We start from the raw sequence: 25,632 nt of genomic DNA on the forward strand, positions 1-25,632 counted from the left end.
TGTAAGAAAGAAGTAAATCCTGTATAGGAGCTGAACTCCTTTGGTACCAGGGCTAGTCCCCTAGTCCCCGCATTCCATAATGTGAAACATGAGGGTTTACGACTCGTACTGGATGTGATGTCAGCCTGATGCAGGTTGCATCCCCAGCCGAGGTCAGTACCCATTTACAGTTTGGTGGACTGAGACGCTGCAGATCAAGTGTCTTGTCCAAGGACACAGGCAGGCAAGCTGAAGGGGAATCAAATCCAGGTTTAAAATAGTGGTAACCCAACTCCTTAGCCCACTGGCAATCACTGCAAATGATAGTGTCCCAAAGTAACTGCTCATTTGAAGCAAATTCATACTCAAAGATCCTCTGAAACAATCTCATACCAGAGACATCCAGTCATCTCCTTAGATCACTGGATAGCATCCAAGTCTCACAAACAATCAAGACAGGAAGCAGCAGGATCCCAAAACAAAATTAGTCTATTGTATACCTCTAAAGTATCCAACCACTCATTTGAAGCAAATTCATTCATAGTACTCAAGGATTTTCCAGAGAAAATGTGAACCAAAGTCACCTAATTGGGAGAATACAACCTTAACCCTATAACGCCAAGTGTATCATATTTGATATAGGATTTTCTGAGATGTCTGCTTCATCAGTGTGATATTTTCTCCCCAAAAAACCCATCGTATACGATGAGATACTTGTAGTGCACAGATAAACCAGATGTCAGTATCTTATGCATCAGAGGGCCTTCAGATGAGACATTCATAATGGCTGCCTGAAACAAGTGATCCACAGTAATTTCCCTAAGAAAATGCAGCATTTTATAGGTTTGAAATGTTATGTTTGCTCTGGATTTAAAGTGGATGTTTTTAAGCTAGAACGCCCAATTTAGCAAATATGATACAAATAAAAACTCATATGCAAAAAGGTTTTTTTTTTTTTTTTTTTTTTTTTTGGTGGGTTTGTTAAAAGGTCCAATAAAGATTCTTGTTTCAAAAAATTAGAATTTTCGGACAATTATTTCACAGGGTGGGCTTTATAGGCTTAAATAGGTTTATAGGCTTTATAGGCTTAGGAACATTTGGGGAAAAGTTTTTTTTTTTTATTTCTGTTCACCTTTATTTTATTGATCAATATACATCCATTCTTGCATTTAAGACCTGCAACATTTTCCAGAAATAGTTGGGCTGCTAATGCATACCACTTTGTATTGTTGCCATTCCTTGTCATGACATTTTAGCATTGAAGATACCAAGGGATGAAACGCTTCAAAAGTTATATTGTGCCATTCTTCCTGCCAACACATCTCAAGTTGTGCAACAGTACGGGTCATCATTTTTTTTTTTTTTTTTTTTTTTGTTCCAAAAGTCTCCACACATGTTATTTTGGGGACATGCCTGCAGGAAGACCAGTCCAGTACCCATATCCTCTTCTTCCACAGTCATGTCTTTGTACTGTGTGCAGAAAGTTGGTTTGCATTGTCTTGTTCAAAAATGCATGGATGTCCTTGCAAAATATACTGTCTTGAAAACATCATATGTTGCGCTATAATTTCAGTGTACTTGTCTGTATTAACCCTGCATCACAGAAGTGTAAATTACTTTTGCCAAGATTACCCAAAGTCATCCCATGCCCATATGGATATACGAGGGCTGTCAATAAAGTATAGGTCCTTTTTATTTTTTTCAAAAACTATATGGATTTCATTCATATGTTTTTACGTCAGACATGCTTGAACCCTCGTGCGCATGCGTGAGTTTTTCAACGCCTGTCGGTGACATCATTCGCCTGTGAGCACTCCTTGTGAGAGGAGTCGTCCAGCCCTTCGTCGGAATTCCTTTGTCTGAGAAGTTGCTGAGAGACTGGCGCTTTGTTTGATCAAAGTTTTTTCTAAACCTGTGAGACACATCAAAGTGGACATGGTTCGAAAAATTAAGCTGGTTTTCAGTGAAAATTTTAACGGCTGATGAGAGATTTTGAGGTGATACTGTCGCTTTAAGGACTTCCCACGGTGCGAGACGTCGCGCAGCGCTCTCAGGCGCCGTCGTCAGCCTGTTTCAAGCTGAAAACCTCCACATTTCAGGCTCCATTGATCCGGGACGTCGTGAGAGAACAGAGAAGTTTCAGAAGAAGTTGGTTTCAGCATTTTATCCGGATATTCCACTGTTAAAGGAGATTTTTTTTAATGAAAGATGTGCGGACGGGTCCGCGCGTCGGGACGCAGCCGACGCGGTGCGGCGGCACAGGAAAAACACCTCCGTGTTGATAACCATTTGTAAAATCCAGGCGGCTTTTGATGGCTTTCAGGGGAGTGAGTATATGAGAAATTGTTTAACAGCTGGATATGTTCCAACTTGTCCTTAAGGCTTCCAACAGAGGTGTTTTTTCTGTGGCGGAGGGTCGCGGCGGCTGCGAGCCGACGCTGCAATCCGCCCGCACGTCTTTCATTAAAAAAAAAATTTAACAGTGGAATATCCGGATAAAATGTCTCGCACCGTGGGAAGTCCTTAAAGTGACAGTATCACCTCAAAATCTCTCATCAGCTGTTAAAATTTTCACTGAAAACCAGCTTAATTTTTCGAACCATGTCCACTTTGATGTGTCTCACAGGTTTAGAAAAACTTTTGATCAAACAAAGCGCCAGTCTCTCAGCAACTTCTCAGACAAAGGAATTACGACGAGGGGCTGGATGACTCCTCCCACAAGGAGTGCTCACAGGCGAATGACGTCACCGACAGGCGTGGAAAAACTCACGCATGCGCACGAGGGTTCAAGCATGTCTGACGTAAAAACATATGAATGAAATCCATATAGTTTTTGAAAAAAATAAAAAGGACTTATACTTTATTGACAGCCCTCGTATCAGCTGTTGAACAGTGATTCCTTGACGCAGTGCCATTTGTGGAATTGGAGATCACCAGTATACAGTTTAAGATTGCGCCCTTGCCCAAGTTTAGACACTGAAATTCCTCCCGATTTTTTTGAGTAGTTTATTGATATTATGCACTGTCGAGGGAGAAATACTGTAGGCAAATCTCTCCAAATCTTTGTTTGAAGAACATTGTTTATAAATATTTTGATCATTTTCACTTGTACCTGTTGACAGGTACAAGGTACCTGGAGATTCGCTGCCCATCTTTGCTTCTCCTTTTGTGGATACTAACTTTGTACCAGATCATGAATACAAGGCAATTCCTCAGTGGCGAGGAAGATTGTCTCTTGATCCATTGCACTGCATGCAGCCTTCACAACCCTGGAAAATCTCAACAGCTACATCAGGATGCTGTTTGTGGATTATAGCTCTGCATTCGGTTCCATCAGTTTAATAAAACTGGTCAGCCAACTGCAGACACTGGGTCTGAAACCCCTTTTCTGCCACTGGATGAAATATTTTCTGATCGCACACTCCAGCACGTCAAGATCAGTCACCACTCCTCCACTATCACTCTAAGCAATGGTGTCCCTCAAGTCTCCATTCTCAGTCGAGCCTTATATTGTCTCTTCACACATGACTGCACTCCATCACACAACTGCAACACTGATCAAATTTGCTGATGAAATGACCTTGCAAAGAAATAGAAAAAGTTGCAGATATCTTCGACGGATCGCAATCATGTCAGAGAATTTTGTGGTATTAATAATTAATTAGTAATAATTTATTTTGCTATTAATTAATTAACTAGTAATTAATGTTAATATCAATAATAATTAATCATTAATAATAGTAATAATTAATATTGTTAATTGATTAACCATCAGTTGATTGATTAGTAATTAAAATAAACACTTGAAATATATCAGTCTGTGTATGTATACATTATACAAGTTTAACTTTTTGAATGGAATGAAATAAATCAACTTTTTCATTATATTCTAATTATATGACCAGCACCTGTATCTATGTTATGGGCTGCATCTAGTTCTGTTAACCTTATATTTATTTTTCAAGTTCTCCCATTTTTTGCATCCAGCCTTATTTCCTTTAGAAATTTCCTTGACAAATAATAGCAGGACATCAGGTTATGTGTTACACATATACATGTGTGTGTATATATTTTCCAACTTATTCCCATTGATGAAACTTCTCATTTTCTGCCTCATTTTCTTATTAGGAGACGAGTGCGCTCAGGGTTCCCTGTTTGTTTATAAAATACACACACATTACAGACCTTGAAATCCAACTGCAGGGGTCGCTATTATCCAAGGATTTATGAACATACAAATTAACGTGCTTATCCTTTATCATGATTTTCTCCATTCTGAGATATAAAAGTGTCTTATCGTAGCGTTTGTGTGTATGCGCATTATAACGCCTCAGCACATGAGCGAAGTTACGATATTCTTCAGAACGACAATATACGCAACATGCATCCAGCAGCATACACGTTGCTGTCATAGACAACTGCCTGTAAAGTTCTTTGGCAAGTTATAACTTTTTAAACAGCGTAATTTGTAATGAAAGCCGTTTAATTTGTGGGGCTCTTTCGGTGCCATGTTTGTTTTTTCAGAGACAGCAGTAAGTTCCTCCTACCCCTCCAAATGGAGTGTGCATCCAGATTCACTCCAAACAGAGGGGTTTGTAGCCCTTCGCCTTCCCCTCCGCCTCACTCCAAAAAGAGAATTGAGACACCCCTCTGTCTCTCGTGCCTGCGCAAAATGGGGGGAAGAGGAAGGGCTGAGGGGTACAATTGAGAAGCCCAGCAAAGATGGTTCTTCCTCAGGAATATGCAATGCGAACAGGCTTCCCAGAGACTGTTCATCAGCTTCTACTACTGCACAATAGAGAGCATATTGACCTACTGCTGAACTTTGTGGTACTACAGCTGCACTGCTGCAGACAAAAAAGACCAACAGCAGCTCATGAAGATGGTTCAGAGAAGTGTTGGCTCTCCCCTTCTAAGGCTGAGTGACATCCACTCAAGGAATCTCTCCAAATGGACCATATACATCAAGCAGTATCCCTCACAAACCAGAAACCCCCACGGAACTCCTAGCACATGCACAAACAGGTTGCAAAACAGCTTTTTTCTCCAAAGTTGTGGAAAGGCTTCAACAGGTCACAACACCAACATCCAGTACAATAACAGACAACTGTCGTGCGTCTTATTCAAATATACTTACACTATTATGGGTATAGCTGTGTATATGATCATGGGTAAGGCAGAGATGGATGTGCTTGGGCTGGTTGGGTTTGTATGTTGATATCTTACATTTATTTTGTTTATCTGAATCTTTTAATGCTGCAAACAGGAAGTTTGTTGTATAACCTGCAATGACAATGATCATTCTGTGTATGTATCAAATACTCAATGAGCAAGCTAGACAAATAATCCACTACTCAGGTTGAGTTTCAAGATGTTTTTACAAACAAACCAAGACTGTTAAGCCTCACAACTCCCTGCATGTGTGGTGACCACGTACGGGTTGCAGGGAGTGGCAGCAACAGGCGAACCCCACCTACCCAGAGGAAAGTATGTGAAAGAGTACAGGCATGGCAGTTGTCACATACAGGCTGTGTACATGAGCCGTGGGGAATATTGTGCTGTCAGCCTGTGCCAGTCACATGTCTGAGGCATGTGAACAGTGCGCGTGCAGTGTTTGTGGAGTGCATGTGACTTGCAATTAACTAGTGTTGTAAAGCAGTAGTACGGGGGACATATGACAATCAGTCCTGACTAGCATGTCTGCAAAGCCAATATCATCATCTTCCCTATAGCAGTCGTACAACCTCATCATGGAAAGCTCAATAGCGGAGCTTTCCATCATGGAGCATTGTCAGCAACAGTTCAAGAGTGCTATCACCTCACGATAAACAAGTCTGGTGCTTAAAAATGCAACATTCCATTCATTCATTGAAAACATTCAGTGTACTGTTCCAGTGAGTCGTCATGAAAAGAAAACACCAACAAAATATTTTTTGAGGCGTGTAGGAATAGAAAAAAAAAAAAAAAAAAAAAGAGCACTGTAAGCAGCATAGCCCGAAAACTGGCCTCGAATTAGGAGTGGGAATTCCCACTCCTAAAGATATAGGAGAGCAGCACTTACGCCACACCAAGGTGAGGCTGACGTCAGCATCTCGGCTGCCAACCAATCACAGGCTAGGAGAGAGCATCCGTCCTTATTCAGGCCAGTTGTCGGGCTATAAGCAGCAGTGCTGTCAGCTCTTTGCATTCAGCACATGGACAACACCTTTAAGCTGCTCACATGTCCTCTCTTTTAAAAAAAAAAAAAAACACACACCCCGCATCAAATCTGAAGTGTGGGGGTGGATTAAATTACAGTTTTTCTCCATTGGTTTGGCTCATTTCTTGAAAGATAAATTACATTCTCAAAACAACATGTAATTTAATTACCTTATAACAGATCTGGGCAAACTGCGGCCCGGGGGCCACATGCGGCCCTTTGCATGTCTCTGTCCGGCCCTCATGAGGTCTGTGATTATTATTACATATATTAAAAATGTCAAGCTTGTGTGTTGCAAATCATTAGAGAGGTTTATTTAGGTATATTTAAATATTTACATAGGTAATTTTTTGTAAAATTTGTAATGGGAGACAGCCGAGTTATTGATGGTGTGGCCCTCGGACATAATTCAGGTTCCCTATGTGGCCCCTTGTAAAATTAATTGCCCACCCCTGCCTTATAATGTGCCAAATCACAACAAAAGCCATCTCAAGGCGCCTTACGTGAAACAATTCAACATAAAATATAAATAAATAATTAAAAAAGAATAAAAAATTCAAATACATAATTAAAAACAGAAGTAAAAGAATAATAAATCCAAAAAGATAAAAAAAAAAAAAAAAAAAACTATCCATAAGAAAGAGAATAAAAATAGGTTTTCAGTCTTGACTTAAAAATGTCCACGGACTCCGACTGCCTCACGGTCGCAGGTGCATGATACGAAAAGGCTCTTTGACCCGCTGACTACTTCACCCTAAGAACACAGAGAAGTCCCGCATCCTGCGACTGCAAAGCCCGGGCCGGCATGTAGAGTTCCAGATCAGCCAGATAAGATGGCACCAGTCCATGAACAACTTTATAAGTCAATAACAAAACCTTAAAATCTGCTCTCACAGAGAAATGGAGCCACTGCAAAGATGCCAAAATGGGTGTGATATGTTCAAACCTTCTGCTATGTGTCAGAAGTCTGGTGGCAGCGTTCTGAACCAGCTGAAGACCCCTGATGCTGGACTGTGGTAACCCTGAAAACAGAACATTACAATAATCTAGTCTAGAAGAAACAAAAGCATGAATCAGGGTCTCAGCATCAGCCATAGACAGGATGGGGCGGATCATCGCTTTATTTCGCAGATGGAAAAAAGCAGTCCTAGTAACATCCCTGATGTGGAGGTCAAAAGACAACGTGGGATCAAAAGTTACCCCAAGGTTCCTCATTTTGTCCGTATGATGTATGACACACGAACCCAGGCTGAGCGCCAGCTGGTCAAACTGATGCCGATGTCTCGCTGGACCAAGAACCATCATTTCAGTCTTGTACAAACCTCCAAACCACTTGGCAATTGTTCACAACAGAATTGAATTTCTCATTAATTTCATCAGTTTGCAAATGTCTTAGTACATCTTTGCAAGTGATTAAATACAGGTAGCAAAGTTAGCCTACATTTAGCACAATTACCAAGTATAGATGGGTGATTCTTTAACTACGGTCACTATTGGCCTTGTAAATGTAATTTCCACCACACCATTGCCTTACAATATAAAGCGCCTTGGGGCAACTGTTTGTTGTGATTTGGCACTATATACATATGCTCTGATGTCACTGTTTATCTCCATAGAAACTACCCAAACAATCTTTCATACAAACTGTTTAGGGACATTACAGTGTTGTGGTGGAAATTACGGCAATAGTGTGGGACAACTACATTTTGTTTAAAAAAAAATAACAGTTGTATGACATTGAATACCCCAATTATGTTTTGATTATTTTAAAACATTAGAAAAAATGTTTTTTTACCATTCATTTTTATCATTGAAGATCAAAAGTCTGGGTGTGGGACAAGCACAAAATGGCAATATTTGCATATAATGATGCTGAAAAAAGGTGAAACGGTCATCATAGACTACTAGAACAAATTTCTTAACACACTTTCATTGTAAAAATAACTATAAAAGTGTGAAATTTCCCCTTTTTTCTGTTTTTCATACAATATGATCAAAGGACATAATAAGTGCCCGTAGTCTAAGAATCACCCAGATATTGTTCATCTAAACAGATGTTGATTCTCAGTCTAATGGTTGTTCTGTGCAAAACATGTCAGCATCATTTCATTGTATAAGTTATCACATCCACACTAGTCTGTTCAATTGCCAAAATAAGTCAATAACAATACGATGAATATGATAAATTGATGAGAGTAATTGACAGCCAGGTGAAACTACAACTTGTCTAACTCAAAAGGAATGATGGTGATGTGAAGGAGGCTAGATATCAGTATTTGCTAGTTTAATTGTTTTTTTACTCTTCAAAAAGTCAGGAGGTGTCAGAGGAATATGATCAGTCAAAGGGTGACCATTATAGTGCCAAACCAGAGGGGTGCAAACATAGCAATGTGTGCTGCAATCTCCAGCCAAAGTATCCTCTGCAACCTACCTTTGGTTGGCCCATACAACACAGAGTGCCTTGTTGGATTTATGAATGAATTGTATGGGTGGCTAATCCTGCCCGGTCAAGAGGAGCAGCAAAGGCCTGACATGTATGTCATCATCCATGTGACATTCCACCACTCACATATAATCACTGAATGGTCACAGCGCATTGTAAGATGATTGTACAGTTCTGGCCATTCGTTTGTTGTTTAAAGGAAATATTTGTTTTTGCTGCATGTTTTAAATGCCTTGATGGGTAAGAGCCTTTTGTCATCAAAATGTGCAGTTTTGGGCAGAGTGTCTCAGTGCTGAACTAAGACTTAACTGCTTTGAAAAAAAGAATAATCTCAATTAACAAAAGGCTGCAAAGCAATCAAGAAAAACTGTAATGACATTGGAAGAAAATGAGACTCCTCACATCCTCGTGTCTGTGGATGAAGCTGGCTTCAACCTGGTCAAGTGCAGAAGACATGGCTGTAATATTATTGGCCACTGGGCCATGGTGGGTGTCCCAGGCCAGTGAGGGGGCAATATAACTATGTGTGTTGCCATTTCTGAGAATGATGTGGCCACTCATATCCCCAGTCTTGGCCTAAAGATATTTAGAAAATATATTTATGAATGAATTGCAATATATTTCTATTTGCAAACTGTTATTTTGTTGTTTTTGCTTTCACTTTTGATACTCTGTATGCTTCTTACCCTGCGTGCTGCTATACAATGCTCCTGGAACCCCCGTTTCCCTGAGGAAGTCTTCCCAAGGGATAATAATGGTCTGTGTATTCTAATCTAAGCAAACAATACACAGCCAGGGTGTAGAGGGGGTCTGGTTTGGGAACCACAGAATCTCATCCCTGCTGTTTGCGGACGATGTGGTTCTGTTGGCTTCGTCAAATCAGGACCTTCAGCATGCACTGGGGCGGTTTGCAGCCGAGTGTGAAGCGTTTGGGATGAAAATCAGCACCTCCAAATCCGAGGCCATGGTTCTCAACCGGAAAAAGGTGTCTTGCCCTCTTCAGGTCGGTGGAGTGTCCTTGCCTCAAGTGGAGGAGTTTAAGTATCTCGGGGTCTTGTTCACGAGTGAGGGACGAATGGAGCGTGAGATCGACAGACAGATCGGTGCAGCGTCTGCAGTGATGTGGTCGCTGTATCGGAACATCGTGGTGAAGAGAGAGCTGAGTAGAGGGGCAAAGCTCTCGATTTACTGATCAATCTATGTTCCGACCCTCACCTATGGTCATGAGATTTGGCTCATGACCGAAAGAACGAGATCACGAGTACAAGCGGCCTAGATGAGTTTCCTCCGCAGGGTGGCTGGGCGCTCCCTTAGGGATAGGGTGAGGAGCTCGGAGTCCAGCCACTGCTCCTCCATGTCGAAAGGAGCCAGCTGAGGTGGCTTGGGCATCTTTTCCGGATGCCCCCTGGACGCCTCGCTGGAGAGGTGTTCCGGGGAAAATCCCATCGGGAGGAGGCCCCGGGGAAGACCTAGGACACACCTGGAGGGACTACGTCTCTCGGCTGGCTTGGGAATGCCCCAGGGTTCCCCCGGAGGAGGTGTGTGTGGATTGGGAGGTCTGGGCGGCTTTACTTAAGACACTGCCCCCGCGACCTGACTCCGGATAAAGCGGAAGAAAATAGATGGATGGGCCCGCTCATCAGGGCCTGGTTTACTACTCATCCAAGGATGGTCATGGTGTTCCTACCAGCTTACTGTCCTTTCCTCAATCCTTTTGAGGAGTGTTTCTCTGCTTGCAGGTGGAGAGTGTATGAGTAACAGGCTCAAGATCAGAAGTCCCTTCTCCATGCAATGGACACTGCATGTGAAGATATTACAGGAAATCAGTGTAGGGGATGGTTGCGACATGCACACCGCTTCTTCCCTCGCTGCAACACAAGGGAGAATATACACTGTGGTGTGGATGAGATTCTGTGGCCAGACAGACATCAGTGTGTGGATGGCCAGAAGGGTAAGGATGGTGACCAGGATAGGGAGGGTGAGGATAGCAACCAGTGAATTTGTTAGTTGTAAAACTCCAGCTTTATTATGTAGCCTTTTTGTTTGTGTTTATATTGTAGTATAATAGTATATTATGCTATATACATTTCCTTTTTACTCTGATGTATAGAAGTCACTTTATGTGTGTGAATAATAATGGCTACAATTTCCTTGGCAGTTTCCTCTACCCCTTGGTGCTCCAGTCACCATAGCAAGTTTGGTGTCAATTGCTTAATTACTGTGGCTGTGCATAGCGGAGCAGGTCGTGATCTAATATATAAGGCTGACCGTGTGTGTGTGTGTGTGTGTGTGCGCGCGCGTGCACGCACGTATGCTTTAAACCAGAGGGCCGCAGTCACATCCCCCTTGGTGCCTCCAGTTACCATAGTAAATTTGGTGTTGATTGCTTTATTACTGTGGCTGTGCATAGCAAACAAACACGCAGGCACGGTCAGCTTTATAGATTGTATTCTATTAGGGGCCCTTCTCACAACACAACTGAAGCCGACTCGCGCACAAAGGAGGAATTGCATGCCATTCATGAAAAATCGTAGCCACGTCAAACGCCTTGTACACCTGTCGCCACAACTGTTTGCGCACATCAGTGGCTGAAAGACAGCGAGTGCTCATTTGATTCCCCTCTCGGCAGGTGTCAGCCATATTCCAGGTGTCACACACAAACATCTAACACCACTCGCTGGACACTTAGAAAATGCAGAGCTATTCCCACTCCTGGTACAAGAGTAGACAGCAGGGGAACTCATTCATGCTGTCTGTGAAAATTGTGTCCCACAATTTTGGCCTTTTCTGTGATGACTTTTTCACCTTTTTTCAGCATCATTATATGCAAATATTGCCATTTTGTGCTTGTCCCACACCCAGACTTTTGATCTTCAAGGATAAAAAAGAATGGTAAGGAAACATTTTTTCTAATGTTTTAAAATATCCCTGAATAAAATATCAGTAAAATAATCAAAACATAATTGGGGTATTCAATGTCATACAACTGTTGTGATTTTTTTTTTTTTTTAAACAAAATGTAGTTGCTATAATTTCCACCACAATACTGTAATGTCCCTAAACAGTTTGTATGAAAGATTGTTTGCTTAGTTTCTATGGAGATAAACAGTGACATCAGAGCACATGTATGTAGCGCCAAATCACAACAAACAGTTGCCCCAAGGCGCTTTATAATGTAAGGCAATGGTGTGGTGGAAATTACATTTACAAGGCCAATAGTGCCTGTAGTTAAAGAATCACCCGTGTGTCGCATTCCCCACAGCACATGCAGCATGCATGTCTGTTGCACCCCTCAACACATGTGACATACATGTCTGTTGCCCCCCCCCCCCCCCCCCGCAACACATGTGGCGTGTAGGGGGAGCAGACTTGCATGAATTGCTGATATGTATGTACAGACAGGATCACATGGAGACCAGCCATCTATGTCTGAGCACACACAGCATGGCAAAGCGCCTTTCAGTTGATCGCTGGCCAGCGACTCACTAACAGTAAGTAAGTAAGTAAATTTTAATTTATATAGCACCTTTCACAGACACGAGCCACAAGGTGCTTCACAACATAAAAGAACAGTACACCACACAATACATCAGACAATGGCCGAGACATTTAAAAACATAACATAGGATAGCAAAGCAGCCCAAAAGCTAAGCAAAAGCTTATTTAAAAAGAAAGTCTTAAGTTGGCTTTTAAAAGTGACGACAGAGTCCAGTGAGCGCAGAGAGAGCGGGAGACCATTCCAAAGCCTGGGAGCAACAGCCTGGAAGGATCGCTCTCCTCTGGTTGCAAAACGGGTGCGAGGAACCATCAACAAATTTTGGTCCACAGACCTCAAAGCCCTGGTAGGGGCATAAGACTGGATGAGGTCACAGATATAGGGAGGCGCCTGGCCATGTAGAGCTCTAAAGGTTAAAACCAAAATTTTAAAATTGATCCTGAAGGACACTGGCAGCCAATGAAGCTCCTTTAAAATTGGGGAAATATGAGTCCTCCTGTTAGCTTGTGTCAGAATTCTCACTGCACAGTTCTGTACTAACTGCAGTTGACGCAACTCCTTGTTTAGACATGAAAACAAACTGTTACAGTAGTCTAAACGTGTTGACACAAAAGCATGAATAATAAGCTCTAAATCATTTCGAGACACCATTTTCCTGAGCTTAGAGATGTTTCTTAATTGAAAGAAGCAATTCCTCGTCAGCTGTTTACAATGCTGTACCAAAGACATGTCTTTGTCAAAGATGACACCCACGTTTCGAAGACATGATTTAGCAGACTGGCCCAGGTCTCCCAAGTACTGCTGAATACCTGGAATATGGGCATTAGGGGCAATAACCATGTCTGTTTTGTCTGCGTTGAGCTGAAGAAAGTTATTCGTTAGCCATTGTTTTATTTCCGCCAAACAATGGAGGAGGGAATCAAGCCTCTTAATCTCAGATGGCTTAAAGGAGCAATAAAGCTGGATGTCATCCGCAAATAACTGGTAAGAGACATCAGTAAATCTTTGAATGATCCTACCTAAAGGGGTCAAGTACAATAAAAACAAAGGGGGCCCAATACAGAACCCTGAGGGACTCCACATAACAGGTCCGCAGACTCTGACCTTATCTGGTTAGCAAAAATGCTAAAGCTACGCCCAGACAGATATGAGAAAAACACCGAAGAACTGACCCCGACATGATCCCTCAATCTATTCAGCAGGACCTGGTGGTCAACAGTATCAAAGGCAGATGACAAATCCAAAAGAACCAACACGGTGGATTTCCCAGCATCAGCAGACATAACGTCACTGGACACTTTCAAAAGAGCCGTTTCCGTAGAGTGTTGTCTACGAAACCCAGACTGAAACCTGTCATGAATGTTATTCTGATCCAGGAAGAGTGTCAGTTGGTCTGAAACCACCCTCTTGAGGATCTTAGACAGGAATGGGAGCTTAGAAATAGTTCTAAAACTACTTAGCTCCATTTGATTTAAACCTGTTTTTTTCAGTAGAGGTAACACTATGGCATGCTTGAAAGCACTGGGAAACACACCGGTGGACAAAAAGATTTACCATTCTAGTAACACACGGACCAATTACCTCAAATACTTTAATAAAGAGCCTGTAGGGAAGGATGTCCGATGAGCAAGAGGAAGGTTTCATCTTGCTCACCAATGCCGAAATATCAGCAAGTGTCACAGCCCTAAATGAAGATCAAATGCTGAGGACAGGCTCAATAACAGTAGAAGTACCACACAGGGAGGGTGGAATTTTATCCTTAGTCAACTTGATTTGTCAATGAAAAAACTCAAAAAAGCATTGCTGTCAGCTTCAGAAAACAGGAGTAACTGAAGCAGCAGGACATACAAGAGCGTTGATTGTATCAAACAACACTCTGGGATTCTTATTCACAGACACCAGCTGATGTATGTAGACAGAGCAGGCAATCTCAGCCATTTTGTTATATGATAAAAGCAGCTCCCTGAGATGAAGCCTGTGAACCTCAAGTTTAGAGGATTTCCACAGGCGTTCAGTCCTACGACAGTCTCTTAAAACTTAAGACCTCTTCATTTATCCAAGGGCACTCATTTTTCTGTAAAGACACGTATTTAACAGGAGCCAACTGATCAAGAATAGTATCACAGTGTTGGTTAAAACACTGGATAAAATTGTCCACATCAAGGAAATCAGTGAACAAACAAGGATTAAACATAAAAGAAAATCTTTCTGCAGTATCAGCAGTGATGATACGCCTCCGAGACTTAGCTTCTAAGGGTTTCTGATCAGAGCTGAAATGCAGGTCAAACGAAACAAGACTATGGTCGCTCAAGTGGACATCTTTTATAGACATATTTAAAATGTCTAGGCCAAGTGTAAAAACTAAGTCTAAAATGTGACCCTTTTGGTGAGTGGGCTCAGAAACGTGTTGCACAAAATTAAAAGCTTCAGTCAATGATAAAAGCTCTATAGCAGAGGCAAGATAACTTGTCATCAACATGAAGGTTAAAATCTCCAAGAATTAAAACAGATTCCAACATTATAATAGAGGATAAAACGTCACTAAAATCCTTAAGAAAGGTAGTAGCAGGGCCAGTAGGGCGATAAACCAACACAGAAAAATGGATTTGAGAACCCACCTTGACCAACTGTGATTCAAAGGAGGGAAAATCCTGTGACTGTACCCCTTTACAAACATAATCCTCTTTATAAACGATGGCAAGGCCCCCACCACGGCGACAGGGGCAGGGCTTCCCAAGGACACAGAACCCAGCAGGGCAGAGCTCATTTAAATTAAGAAATTCCTCTTCTCTCTGCCAAGTCTCCGAAAAGCACATTAAGTCCAACATTTCTGTTGATATAAGATCATTCAGGGAAAATGATTTATAGGAGATTGAACGCACGTTCAATAAACCAAGGCACAAGGTGGAAGACGTCACGTAGGCGCTGTCTGAGGCTCGCAATGGGATAGGATGAAGACAGCGGTCACGTGGACTCCGGCTGATCAGAGCAGGCGGAGGCGTAAACACGATAGTGCACAGTAGCGATGGAACTACGCCACCAGGATACCAGCACTGCAAAAAGTCTAGAACACCCGTATCTAACCGAATAGGTGTCGATGCAGATGTGCCATCGCACACATCAAAGAGAGGAATGTGGTAGAGGAAGCGAGCCCATCCTCGGCCGCCGGCGCTCACGCCCAAACGCGCCGCTGCACGCCTTCTCTTCACCTGGACACCAGCCTCTTCTCCTCTTCTCCAAAAGCCTTTTTTCCTCAGTCTCCTGCGGATCTTACACGGCGCCCGCAACAGCAGCGGATAATCAGGTGAGTCGGAGCCGATAGTTAGGGGCGGAGGAAACTCCTGGTTGTACCTGTCTCGTGTAGCAAATAGGGTCTCCATTGTCTCCTTGATATGAAACAAAGAGTCCTGATCGTAAGCCGTAAAGCCAAGACACCTCCATCTGCTACTCGGGCTGCTAAAATAACATATGTTGTAAAAGTGGCCATTAGTAACCAACACAACAGGGGCCGAGCGATGGCCATGCCAGTCACAGGCGCCATCTTGGAACCCCCACACTTCTTGAAGGGGGCCAACATGAGGTCACGGCCAATGTAGGTGAGCAGCCAGCTGGCCTACTGGAGTCCAAAGCAATGACTGGTGGGCAGCTGGATGACCCACCAGAGTTCACTGCGGCAATGAATAGGTTCCTGGATGATCCACTGGAAGTCCTGATGGATGGACAGCAGTAGGGGCAATCACATGGCCCACAGGGGTCCACAATGTCAGGGCAACCATACTGCTCACAGTTGGACCGCTTTTGCAGGATCGGAGGCGAACAACTCCTGTGCAACGACATCAAAAGAGGAACCATCATCTTTACCTCCTCTGGAAAAGAACCAGACCTGCACACCAGCCTGAAACACAAAGCAGATGATGGTTGTACATTCCCTGTATGTGCTATATGCATGCTTTAGCTTTGTAAGACCTGTAGAAATTGGTGCTACAGTGAAGGTCTGTGGGCAGCCTCTGACCTTCTACAGTGCATAACATACACACATGACGTGCACCTGTCATGCATAATTTTGTATATATGGCCATCGGGTATTGCGACGACCTGGCGTCCGTCCGTCCATCTGTGTACAGCCTAAGTCCGGTTCTCTTACTGCTACAGGCTTCAAATTCAAGGGAAGATTCTTGGGACACAGACCTTGGAGAAATTCAAAGATAGCTGGCCTTGACATATTTTAAGCGATATTTTGAGAGATTAAAATCCCACATTCTGTTTGAACCTGTTCTGTTTTCTTTTTGAGTGGTGGCCGTGACAGCCAATCAGAGTTAGAGCTGTACAGTAACGTCAGTCAGTGGCTGGTCTCTCCAAAACTCCTTTGTTTTCTTTGTTTATATGCATGTTTCTTATATATTATGTAAAAGCTAGTGAGAAATAAACACTTCTAAAACCAAAAAAATGCTGTTTTTGGAACCCAATAACAACTTTGAACTTATTTGAGGACATTAGCATGGTGACGTCACAGGCTGGGAGCTAGCTGCATAACTGTTTCATTTGTGTGTAAATATCATCTTTGTCATACAACACCCCAATTCCAATGAAGTTGGGACATTGTGTAAAATGTAATAAAAACAGAATACAATGATTTACAAATCCTCTTCACCTATATTCAGTTGAATACATCACAAAGAACAAGATATTTAATGGTAAAACTGACAAACTTTATTTATTTTATTTATTGGACAAAAAAGGAAAAAGAACATCCAGAATTGTTATCAGCGCGAGTTCAAAGCCAGCATCTGTGATGGTATGGGGGTGTGATAGTGCCCATGGCATGCGCAACTTACACATCTGTGATAGCACCATCAATGCTGAAAGGTACATCCAGGTTTTGGAGCAACACGTGCTGCCATCCAAGCAGCATCTTTTTTCAGGGATGTCCCTACTTATTTCAGCAAGACAATGCCAAGTCACATTCTGCATGTGTTCCAACAGCATGGCTTTGTAGTAAAAGAATATGGGCACTAGACTGGCCTGCCTACAGTCCAGACCTGTCGCCCATTGAAAATATTTGGCACATTATGAAGCACAAAATATGACAATGGAGACCCCGGACTGTTGATCAACTGAAGTCGTATATCAATCAACCAAGAATGGAAAAGAATTCCATCTACAAAGCTTCAACAATTAGTGTTCTCAGTTCCCAAATGCTTATTGAGTGTTGTTAGAAGGAAAGGTCATGTAACACAGTGGTAAACATACCACTGTCCCAGCTTTTGGAAACGTGTTGCAGGCAATCCTTTTCAAAATGAGCAAATAGTTGCACAAAAACAATAAAGTTTATCAGTTTGAACATTAAATATATTGTCTTTGTGGTGTATTCAACTGAATAGGTTGAAGAGGATTTGCAAATCATTGTATTCTGTTTTTATTTACATTTTACACAACATCCCAAATTCATTGGAATTGAGGTTGTACTAAGGAGTGGATTCTGTATGGCCAATTGTACCATACATGCCTGATTGGTGGATTGCTGCAGAGATAGCTGTCCTACTGGAAGCTTCTCCTCTCTCCACAGAGGAATGCTGGAGCTCTGACAGAGTGACTGTCGGGTTCTTGGTGACCTCCCCTGACTCCTTCTCCCCCATTCACTCAGTTTAGATGGATGGCCAACTCTAGGAAGAGTCCTGGTGGATGTGAACTTCTTACATTTACTGATGATGGGGCCACTGTGCTCATTGGGACTTTCAAAGCAGCAGAAATATTTCTGTACCCTTCCCCAGATTTGTGCCTCGAGACAATACCTGTCTTGGAGGTCTATAGACAATTCATTTGAATTCATGCTTCATTTGCGCCGTGATTACTTTCCAGATGTTCTGTACATGGGAGACTCAAACCTAGATTTGATCTGTTTCTTCTGTTAAAATCTGTCTCTGCTCCACTCCTCCAAGCATAATTTATGCTGCAAGAGGTAAACTTTCTTCCATTAAGCCCCCCCCCCTTTTTTTTTTTAGTTACATCTGATTCAGAACATAAAAATGATTTTACTATTTTGGGGGCAGCTGAATTATTGTTGAGATAATACTTGCTGAACAGATCACATTGTCATGTATGATTGCAACTATGTGTGGGGTGTCTCAGGGTTCAGTTTTGGGCCCACCGGTATTTACATTTTTTTTTTATGTATCTAGCACCTTTGCTTCAGATGTCTACAGTTATGGCTACCTGTCACTTGGTCTGTAAGTATAGCTTTCATGTTACAAACCTGGAAGCTCCTATGACTACAGTGAAAAATCACGTCATCATATACAGTGAGGAAAATAAGTATTTGAACACCCTGCGGTTTGCAAGTTCTCCTACTTAGAAATCATGGAGGGGTCTGGAATTTTCATCTTAGGTGCATGTCCACTGTGAGAGACATAATCTAAAAAAAAAAAAAATCTGGAAATCACAATGTATGATTTTTTAATAATTTATTTGGTATGTTACTGCTGCAAAATAAATATTTGAAACACCTACCAACCAGTAAGAATTCTGGCTCACACAGACCTGTTATTTTTTCTTTAAGAAGCCTTCCTTATTCTGCACTCTTTACCTGTATTAATTGCACCTGTTGAACTTGTTACCTGTATAAAAGACACCTGTTCACACACTCAATCAATCGCACTTCAACCTGTCCACCATAGCCAAGACCAAAGAGCTGTCTAAGGACACCAGGGACAAAACTGTAGACCTGCACAAGGCTGGGATGGACTACAGGACAACAGGCAAGCAGCTTGGTAGAAGACAACAATTGTTATGATTATTTATTAGAAAGTGGAAGAACACAAGATGACTGTCAATCTCCCTCGGTCTGGGATTCCATGCAAGATCTCACTTTGTGGGGTAAGGATGATTCTGAGAAAGCTCAGAACTACACAGGAGGACCTGGTCACTGACATGAAGAGAGCTGGGACCACAGTCACAAAGATTACATTAGTAACACATGATGCTGTCATGGTTTAAAATCCTGCAGGGCAGCAAGGTCCCCCTGCTCAAGCCAGCACATGTTCAGGCCCGTTTGAAGTTCACCAGTGACCTTCTGGATGATCCAGAGGAGTCATGGGAGAAGGTCATGTGGTTAGATGAGACCAGAATAGAGCTTTTTGGAATCAACTCCACTTACCATGTTCAGAGGATGAGAACAACCCCAAGAAAACCATCCCAACCGTGAAGCATGGGGGTGGAAACATCATACTTTGGGGGTGCTCTTCTGCAAAGGGGACAGGACGACTGCACCGTATTGAAGGGAGGATGGATGGGGTCATGTACTGCGAGATTTTGGCAAACAACCTCCTTCCCTCAGTAAGCGCATTGAAGATGGGTCATGGCTGGGTCTTCCAGCATGACAATGACCCCAAACACACAGCCAGGGCAACTAAGGAGGGGCTCCGTAAGAAGCATTTCAAGGTCCTGGAGTGGCCTGGCCAGTCTCCAGACCTGAACTCAATAGAAAATCTTTGGAGGGAGCTGAAACTCCAAACCTGAAAGATTTGGAGAAGATCTGTATGGAGGAGTGGACCAAAATCCCTGCTGCAGTGTGTGCAAACCTGGAGAAAAAACTACAGGAAACATTTGACCTCTGTAATTGCAAACAAAAGGCTACTGTACCAAATATTAACATTGGTTTTCACAGGTGTTCAAATACTTATTTGCAGCAGTAACATACAAATAAATTATTTTAAAAAATCATATATTGTGATTTCCGGATTTTTTTTTTTTTTTTTTTTTAGATTATGTCTCTCACAGTGGGCATGCACCTAAGATGATTTTTAAGTGGGAGAACTTGCAAAATCGCAGGGTGTTCAAATACTTATTTTCCTCACTGTAATTTACTTTTGAAGAGAATGGTCACTGGTTGTGCTTGATGTCAGTGTCAGTATTCTCATTTGACAATAATGGTGGATACTTGTTCAATCCATCATGGTAAAAAAGTGAAAAAAATGTTGGTGTTGTTGATGCCAGTTTTTTTCCAATTATCTATACTGTATATCAGAAAATGCTTTTATGTATTTTCATAATATTGTTTTAATGGTTGAGACCTCAGGTTATGCCTCTGTCTATTCCAGAACTGATTATTGTAAAGTTCTGTCTCATGTGCCCAGAGCTGCTATTAGAACTATACTCAACAAAAATATAAACGCAACACTTTTGGTTTTGCTCCCATTTTGTATGAGATGAACTCAAAGATCTAAAACTTTTTCCACATACACAATATCACCATTTCCCTCAAATATTGTTCACAAACCAGTCGAAATCTGTGATAGTGAGCACTTCTCCTTTGCTGAGATAATCCATCCCACCTCACAGGTGTCCCATACCAAGGTGCTGATTAGACACCATGATTAGTGCACAGGTGTGCCTTAGACTGCCCACAATAAAAGGCCACTCTGAAAGGTGCAGTTTTGTTTTATTGGGGGGGGATACCAGTCAGTATCTGGTGTGACCACCATTTGCCTCATGCAGTGCAACACATCTCCTTCGCATCATCCGTGAAGAGAACACCTCTCCAACGTGCCAAATGCCAGCGAATGTGAGCATTTGCCCACTCAAGTCGGTTACAACGACGAACTGGAGTCAGGTCGAGACGCCGATGAGGACGATGAGCATGCAGATGAGCTTCCCTGAGACGGTTTCTGACAGTTTGTGCAGAAATTCTTTGGTTATGCAAACCGATTGTTTCAGCAGCTGTCCGAGTGGCTGGTCTCAGACGATCTTGGAGGTGAACATGCTGGATGTGGAGGTCCTGGGCTGGTGTGGTTACACGTGGTCTGCGGTTGTGAGGCTGGTTGGATGTACTGCCAAATTCTCTGAAACGACTTTGGAGACGGCTTATGGTAGAGACATGAACATTCAATACACGAGCAACAGCTCTGTTTGACATTCCTGCTGTCAGCATGCCAATTGCACGCTCCCTCAAATCTTGCGACATCTGTGGCATTGTGCTGTGTGATAAAACTGCACCTTTCAGAGTGGCCTTTTATTGTGGGCAGTCTAAGGCACACCTGTGCACTAATCATGGTGTTTAATCAGCATCTTGGTATGGCACACCGTGAGGTGGGATGGATTATCTCAGCAAAGGAGAAGTGCGCACTATCACAGATTTAGACTGGTTTGTGAACAATTTGAGGGAAATGGTAATATTGTGTATGTGGAAAAAGTTTTAGATCTTTGAGTTCATCTCATACAAAATGGGAGCAAAACCAAAAGTGTTGCGTTTATATTTTTGGTGAGTATATTTAAATGATTCAAAATGTAGCTACAGGAGTTTTAGCTGAAGCCAAAAAAAGTTACAGCATCACTCCATAATTGACATGTCTTCTTTGGCTTCATGGACATGTGAGGGCAGAGCAGAATGACTGCAACTTTGCATTAAAGGGAATCAGTGAAGGTGGTTCAATCTGATTCAGAAAATTCCCCCTGGAGATGTTCTGGCCATGTCAGAAAGGGAACTGACCCAGAAAATGCTGGCTGTAGTAAGTTTGCCATTTTACAAAGAAGGCCTTGGGATCTTCCAACTGGAGCAGAAGGTTTTGGCACCAAAGTAGACTTCACTTAACCTGCTCCAACCACAGCATGGATAAGTGGTGAACAGATAGGTGCATGGATGGAATTTAATAAAGCTTAACTAGTAATTACAAGGCAGTGACTTCTTTATGTATTTGTATTACATATACTGTGGCAGCATTTTAAAATGAGGTTTGTAATTAAAGTGCTGACTGCATTGACTTTTGCAAGACTTTGAACATGATTTATTTCTCTTGAAAAGTGAAATGTGTAATTATTATTATTGAATGTGAAGTTTTTCAAGTTTTCTGCTGAACATTTTCAGCTAAAATACCTCAAGTGCAAATGAGTCAAGTGGATGATGAGAGCCATCTTTTGTGAGCCACACATGCAGACTAGCATTTTGAAAATCAATGAAAATGTTATTGACTGTTTTCCGCCCATATCTCAAGTACATGCCATCATTTCAAAGAAAGGAAAGTGTAAATCTTTGAAGAGCATGTGCAAAGCGTGTCTAAGGTATCACAATGATTAGGCTAACACTGTGTGCCTCCTGTGTTGTGCACTGATGCATTCTGGAAATTTTTGGTGGAAATGTCTGTGGAGGAGTGTGCACGATGCTGTCAGCTTGCTGAGGAGTGGTGAGTCAGTCGACGTGGTGTAACTCAGCATTGACCCATACGAGCTATGTACACATGAGCAATGCTAAAAATTTTGTTGCTTTATTCATTTGCAAATCTAACACACGTACACAATACTTGCATGTGTTTGAGAGTTTCTCAACCTCAACATTGCATAACTGAAGAAAAACATGGCAAGTGTTGGAGGTGTTCACTGGAGGCGATTCTCAGTATGTGGAGCCAGTCTGAGTAAATATGAATGGCTGCATATTGAATATTACATGTGTAATTATACAATCCTCATCACACCTATTTTTACATTTGTCTTCAGTATGTGAGGAATTTTGTACTAAAGAATATCCTGTGCATCTGTTAATTATTTGCAGCACCTCTCTTTTACATATTTTATGTTACAGCCTTATTTCAAAATTAATGAAATTGTTTTTTGTCCTCACAATTCTACACACAATACCCCATGTGAATTTGAAAAAAATCTGAAAATGATTATTTTTTTTTTTTTTTGCAAATTTATTTAAAAATCAAACAAACAACCTAAGAAATCACACGTACATAAGTATTCACAGCTCAAAATTGAGCTCAGGTGCTCTCGTTTCCACTGATCATCCTTCAGATGTTTCTACACCTTAATTGGAATAAAACAGGAAAATTCAGTTGATTGGACATGATTTAAAGTCACACACCTGTCTACACATAAGGTCCCACAGTTGACAGTACATGTCAGAGCACAAACCAAGCATGAAGTCAGTGGAATTGTCTGAAGACCTCTGAAACAGGATTCTCTGGAGGCACAAATCTGTGGAAGAGTACAGAAACATTTCTGTTGCTTTGAAGATCCCAATGAGAACAGTGGCCTCCATCCATAAATGGAAGAAGTTCGGATCTGCCAGGGCTCTTACTTAAGCTGGCCACCCATCTAAACTGAGCGATCAGGGGAGAGGGCCTTAGTCAGAGAGGTGACCAAGAACCTGATGGTCACTCTGTCAGAGATCCAGCATTCCTCTGTGGAGAGAGGAGAACCTTCCAGAAAGGACAGCCATGTCTGTAGCAATCCACTAATCAGGCCTGTATGGCCTGTATGGCCAGATGAAAGCCAGTCCTTAGTAAAAGGCACATGTTAGCTCACCTCAAATTTGCCAAAAAGCACCTGGAGGACTCTCAGACCATGAAAAACAAAATTATCTGGTCTGATAAGACAAAGATTAATCATGATGTCAGGCATCATGCTTGGAATAAATCAGGCACCATCCCTACCGTGAAACATGGTAGTGGCAGCATCATGCTGTGGGAAAGTTTTACAGCAGCAGGAACTGGGAGACTAGTCAGGATTGAGGGAAAGATTTGAAGCAATGTACAGAGACATCCTGGGTGAAAACCTGCTCCAGAGTGCTCTTGACCTCAGACTGGGGTGACAGTTTTTTTTCAGCAGGGCAATGACCATAAACACACAGCCAAGATATCAACGTAGATATATATATATATATATATATATATATATATATTATATATACGAGGGCTGTCAATAAAGTAACGGTCCTTTTTATTTTTTTCAAAAACTATATGGATTTTTTCATATGTTTTTACGTGAGATGAGAATTGTGCAGCTTGCTTCTCACTGCTGTGGCGTGCGGACAAGTGATCCTCCACCTGTTGTGAGAAGCTGCTCATTTGCATAAAGCTTAAAATACAGACCTGAATGTGTTGCTGATAGTGTGTGTCTTTTGAAGGATATTAGTTGTAACTGCTGACTTACCTCACCTCTTCTATCCTTCGCAGAGAGTCGGTTTGTCGTGTCCACCTGGGGGTGTTTGGCGGTAACAGTGAGTCCAGAAGCGCCGGGCTTCGATCCTTTTGGGCACTGGAGAGCGTGCCAGCCTTCACTCCACCAGAATGACGCTGTTTTAGTTTCTACACTTTATTATGCACCAGAGGGTGAAAAAATTGTTTTTGTTATTGGAACCGCTTTCTGGTTATTTTAGCGCTGGGTTCCGTCAGACGCAGGTCCGCTCCTCAACCCGCGTCGACACATAACAGTTACCATGAAGTGGATCATCACAGAGCATGAACAGGAGAATAAATCAGAGAAGAATAATAAGAAAATAAACACAATGACAAAACTAGACTGAAAATGACTCATGACTGAACTATAAAATAGAAGATAACCAGATGACAAAACAAACAAAGGCTAACAATAACAAATAACAGAAATGAGAACAGCAAAATAAACAGATGATAACTAAATGATAATGAAAAACACAAGTGGCAGAACAAACTGGAATGGAACTGAACGTATGGCCAAAGTATAGAAGTAACAAAGAAACAAAGTGGCAAAGCAAAATGGAATATAGAATAAACACATGATGAAAATAAACAACTAATAAAACAAAGTTGGGGCAGATGGTGAGCAAAAAAGGGGAAAAAAAGGCCCAGATCAGGGACAAATCATGACAAATATTTTGTGAGATGATTTCAGTATGATGAACCATCTTATTTTCTTGTACTAGGCTGATCTGTAATGTAGTCTCCATGACTGCTGTTATTGCTGCCACTTTTATCACATGTGCTACTGTGACAAATATTAAACAATTATGTCAATTACTACTTTGAGAGTTCTGCTGCAATTACCGATGCCACAACTACAGATTGTCACCAGAACTGCTGAACTCCACTGCTGCCATTCTTCTAATATAGTCTTATGCCACCTGTTGTGTATTTGTGTGGTTTTATAGAGCCTGCAGACTCCCTCTAGTGATCAGATCGAGGAGGGTCCAATGTTTGGCGAAGCAGCAGGGTCTGTGGGAGGAGTTCAAGACTTCCTGTCTGAGATCAGTGAAGAGGATGTAGAGTTGCTTCGGCAGAGAGAGGAAGGCCTGCTGCAGATCGAAGTAAGAACACAGACACCAGTCATTGATTGTACAGCAAAACAAAGCATCAAGTTCATATCTTGAGTACAATTTTTATGACACTGCTGTCTCTTGTATATATATTTCAACTTGAAACGGTGAGACGGTGAGGCGATCTGCGCCTCGAAGCGCAGATCGCCGTCAGGCACCGTGGGCCGTCCTTACGGCGACACTACCAGACCAAAATCTCTCATCAGCTGTTAAAATTTTTACCAAAAACCAGCTGAATTTATCGAATGGTGTCCACTCAGTTGTGCCTTACAGTTTATAAAAAATTTTGATCAAACAAAGCAGAAGTCTGAGCCATTCCTAAACAATGAAAAAAAAAAAAAAACAATGAGAGGGTGGGCGACTCCTCACTCAAAGACTGCCCACAGGCGAATGACGTAACCGACAGGCGTGAAAAAACTCTTGCATGCCCACGAGGGTTCAAGCATGTC

General features: G+C 42.0%; 1 protein-coding gene across 1 annotated transcript in view; it reads left to right on the plus strand.

Annotated features, from left to right (window-relative positions):
• tsnare1 (T-SNARE Domain Containing 1) overlaps positions 1-25,237 on the plus strand; it is a 426,977-nt gene extending 401,740 nt beyond the window's left edge. Inside the window, exons 8-9 of the mRNA XM_034173593.1 lie at positions 19,214-19,216; positions 25,019-25,237. Coding sequence (XP_034029484.1) covers positions 19,214-19,216; positions 25,019-25,237 — 222 coding nt within the window. The remainder of the gene's footprint in view (positions 1-19,213; positions 19,217-25,018) is intronic.
• The last annotated feature ends 395 nt before the right edge of the window (positions 25,238-25,632 follow it).

The sequence above is a fragment of the Thalassophryne amazonica genome, chromosome 7, assembly GCF_902500255.1.
Source record: "Thalassophryne amazonica chromosome 7, fThaAma1.1, whole genome shotgun sequence".
NCBI classification, from domain to species: Eukaryota; Metazoa; Chordata; class Actinopteri; order Batrachoidiformes; family Batrachoididae; genus Thalassophryne; species Thalassophryne amazonica.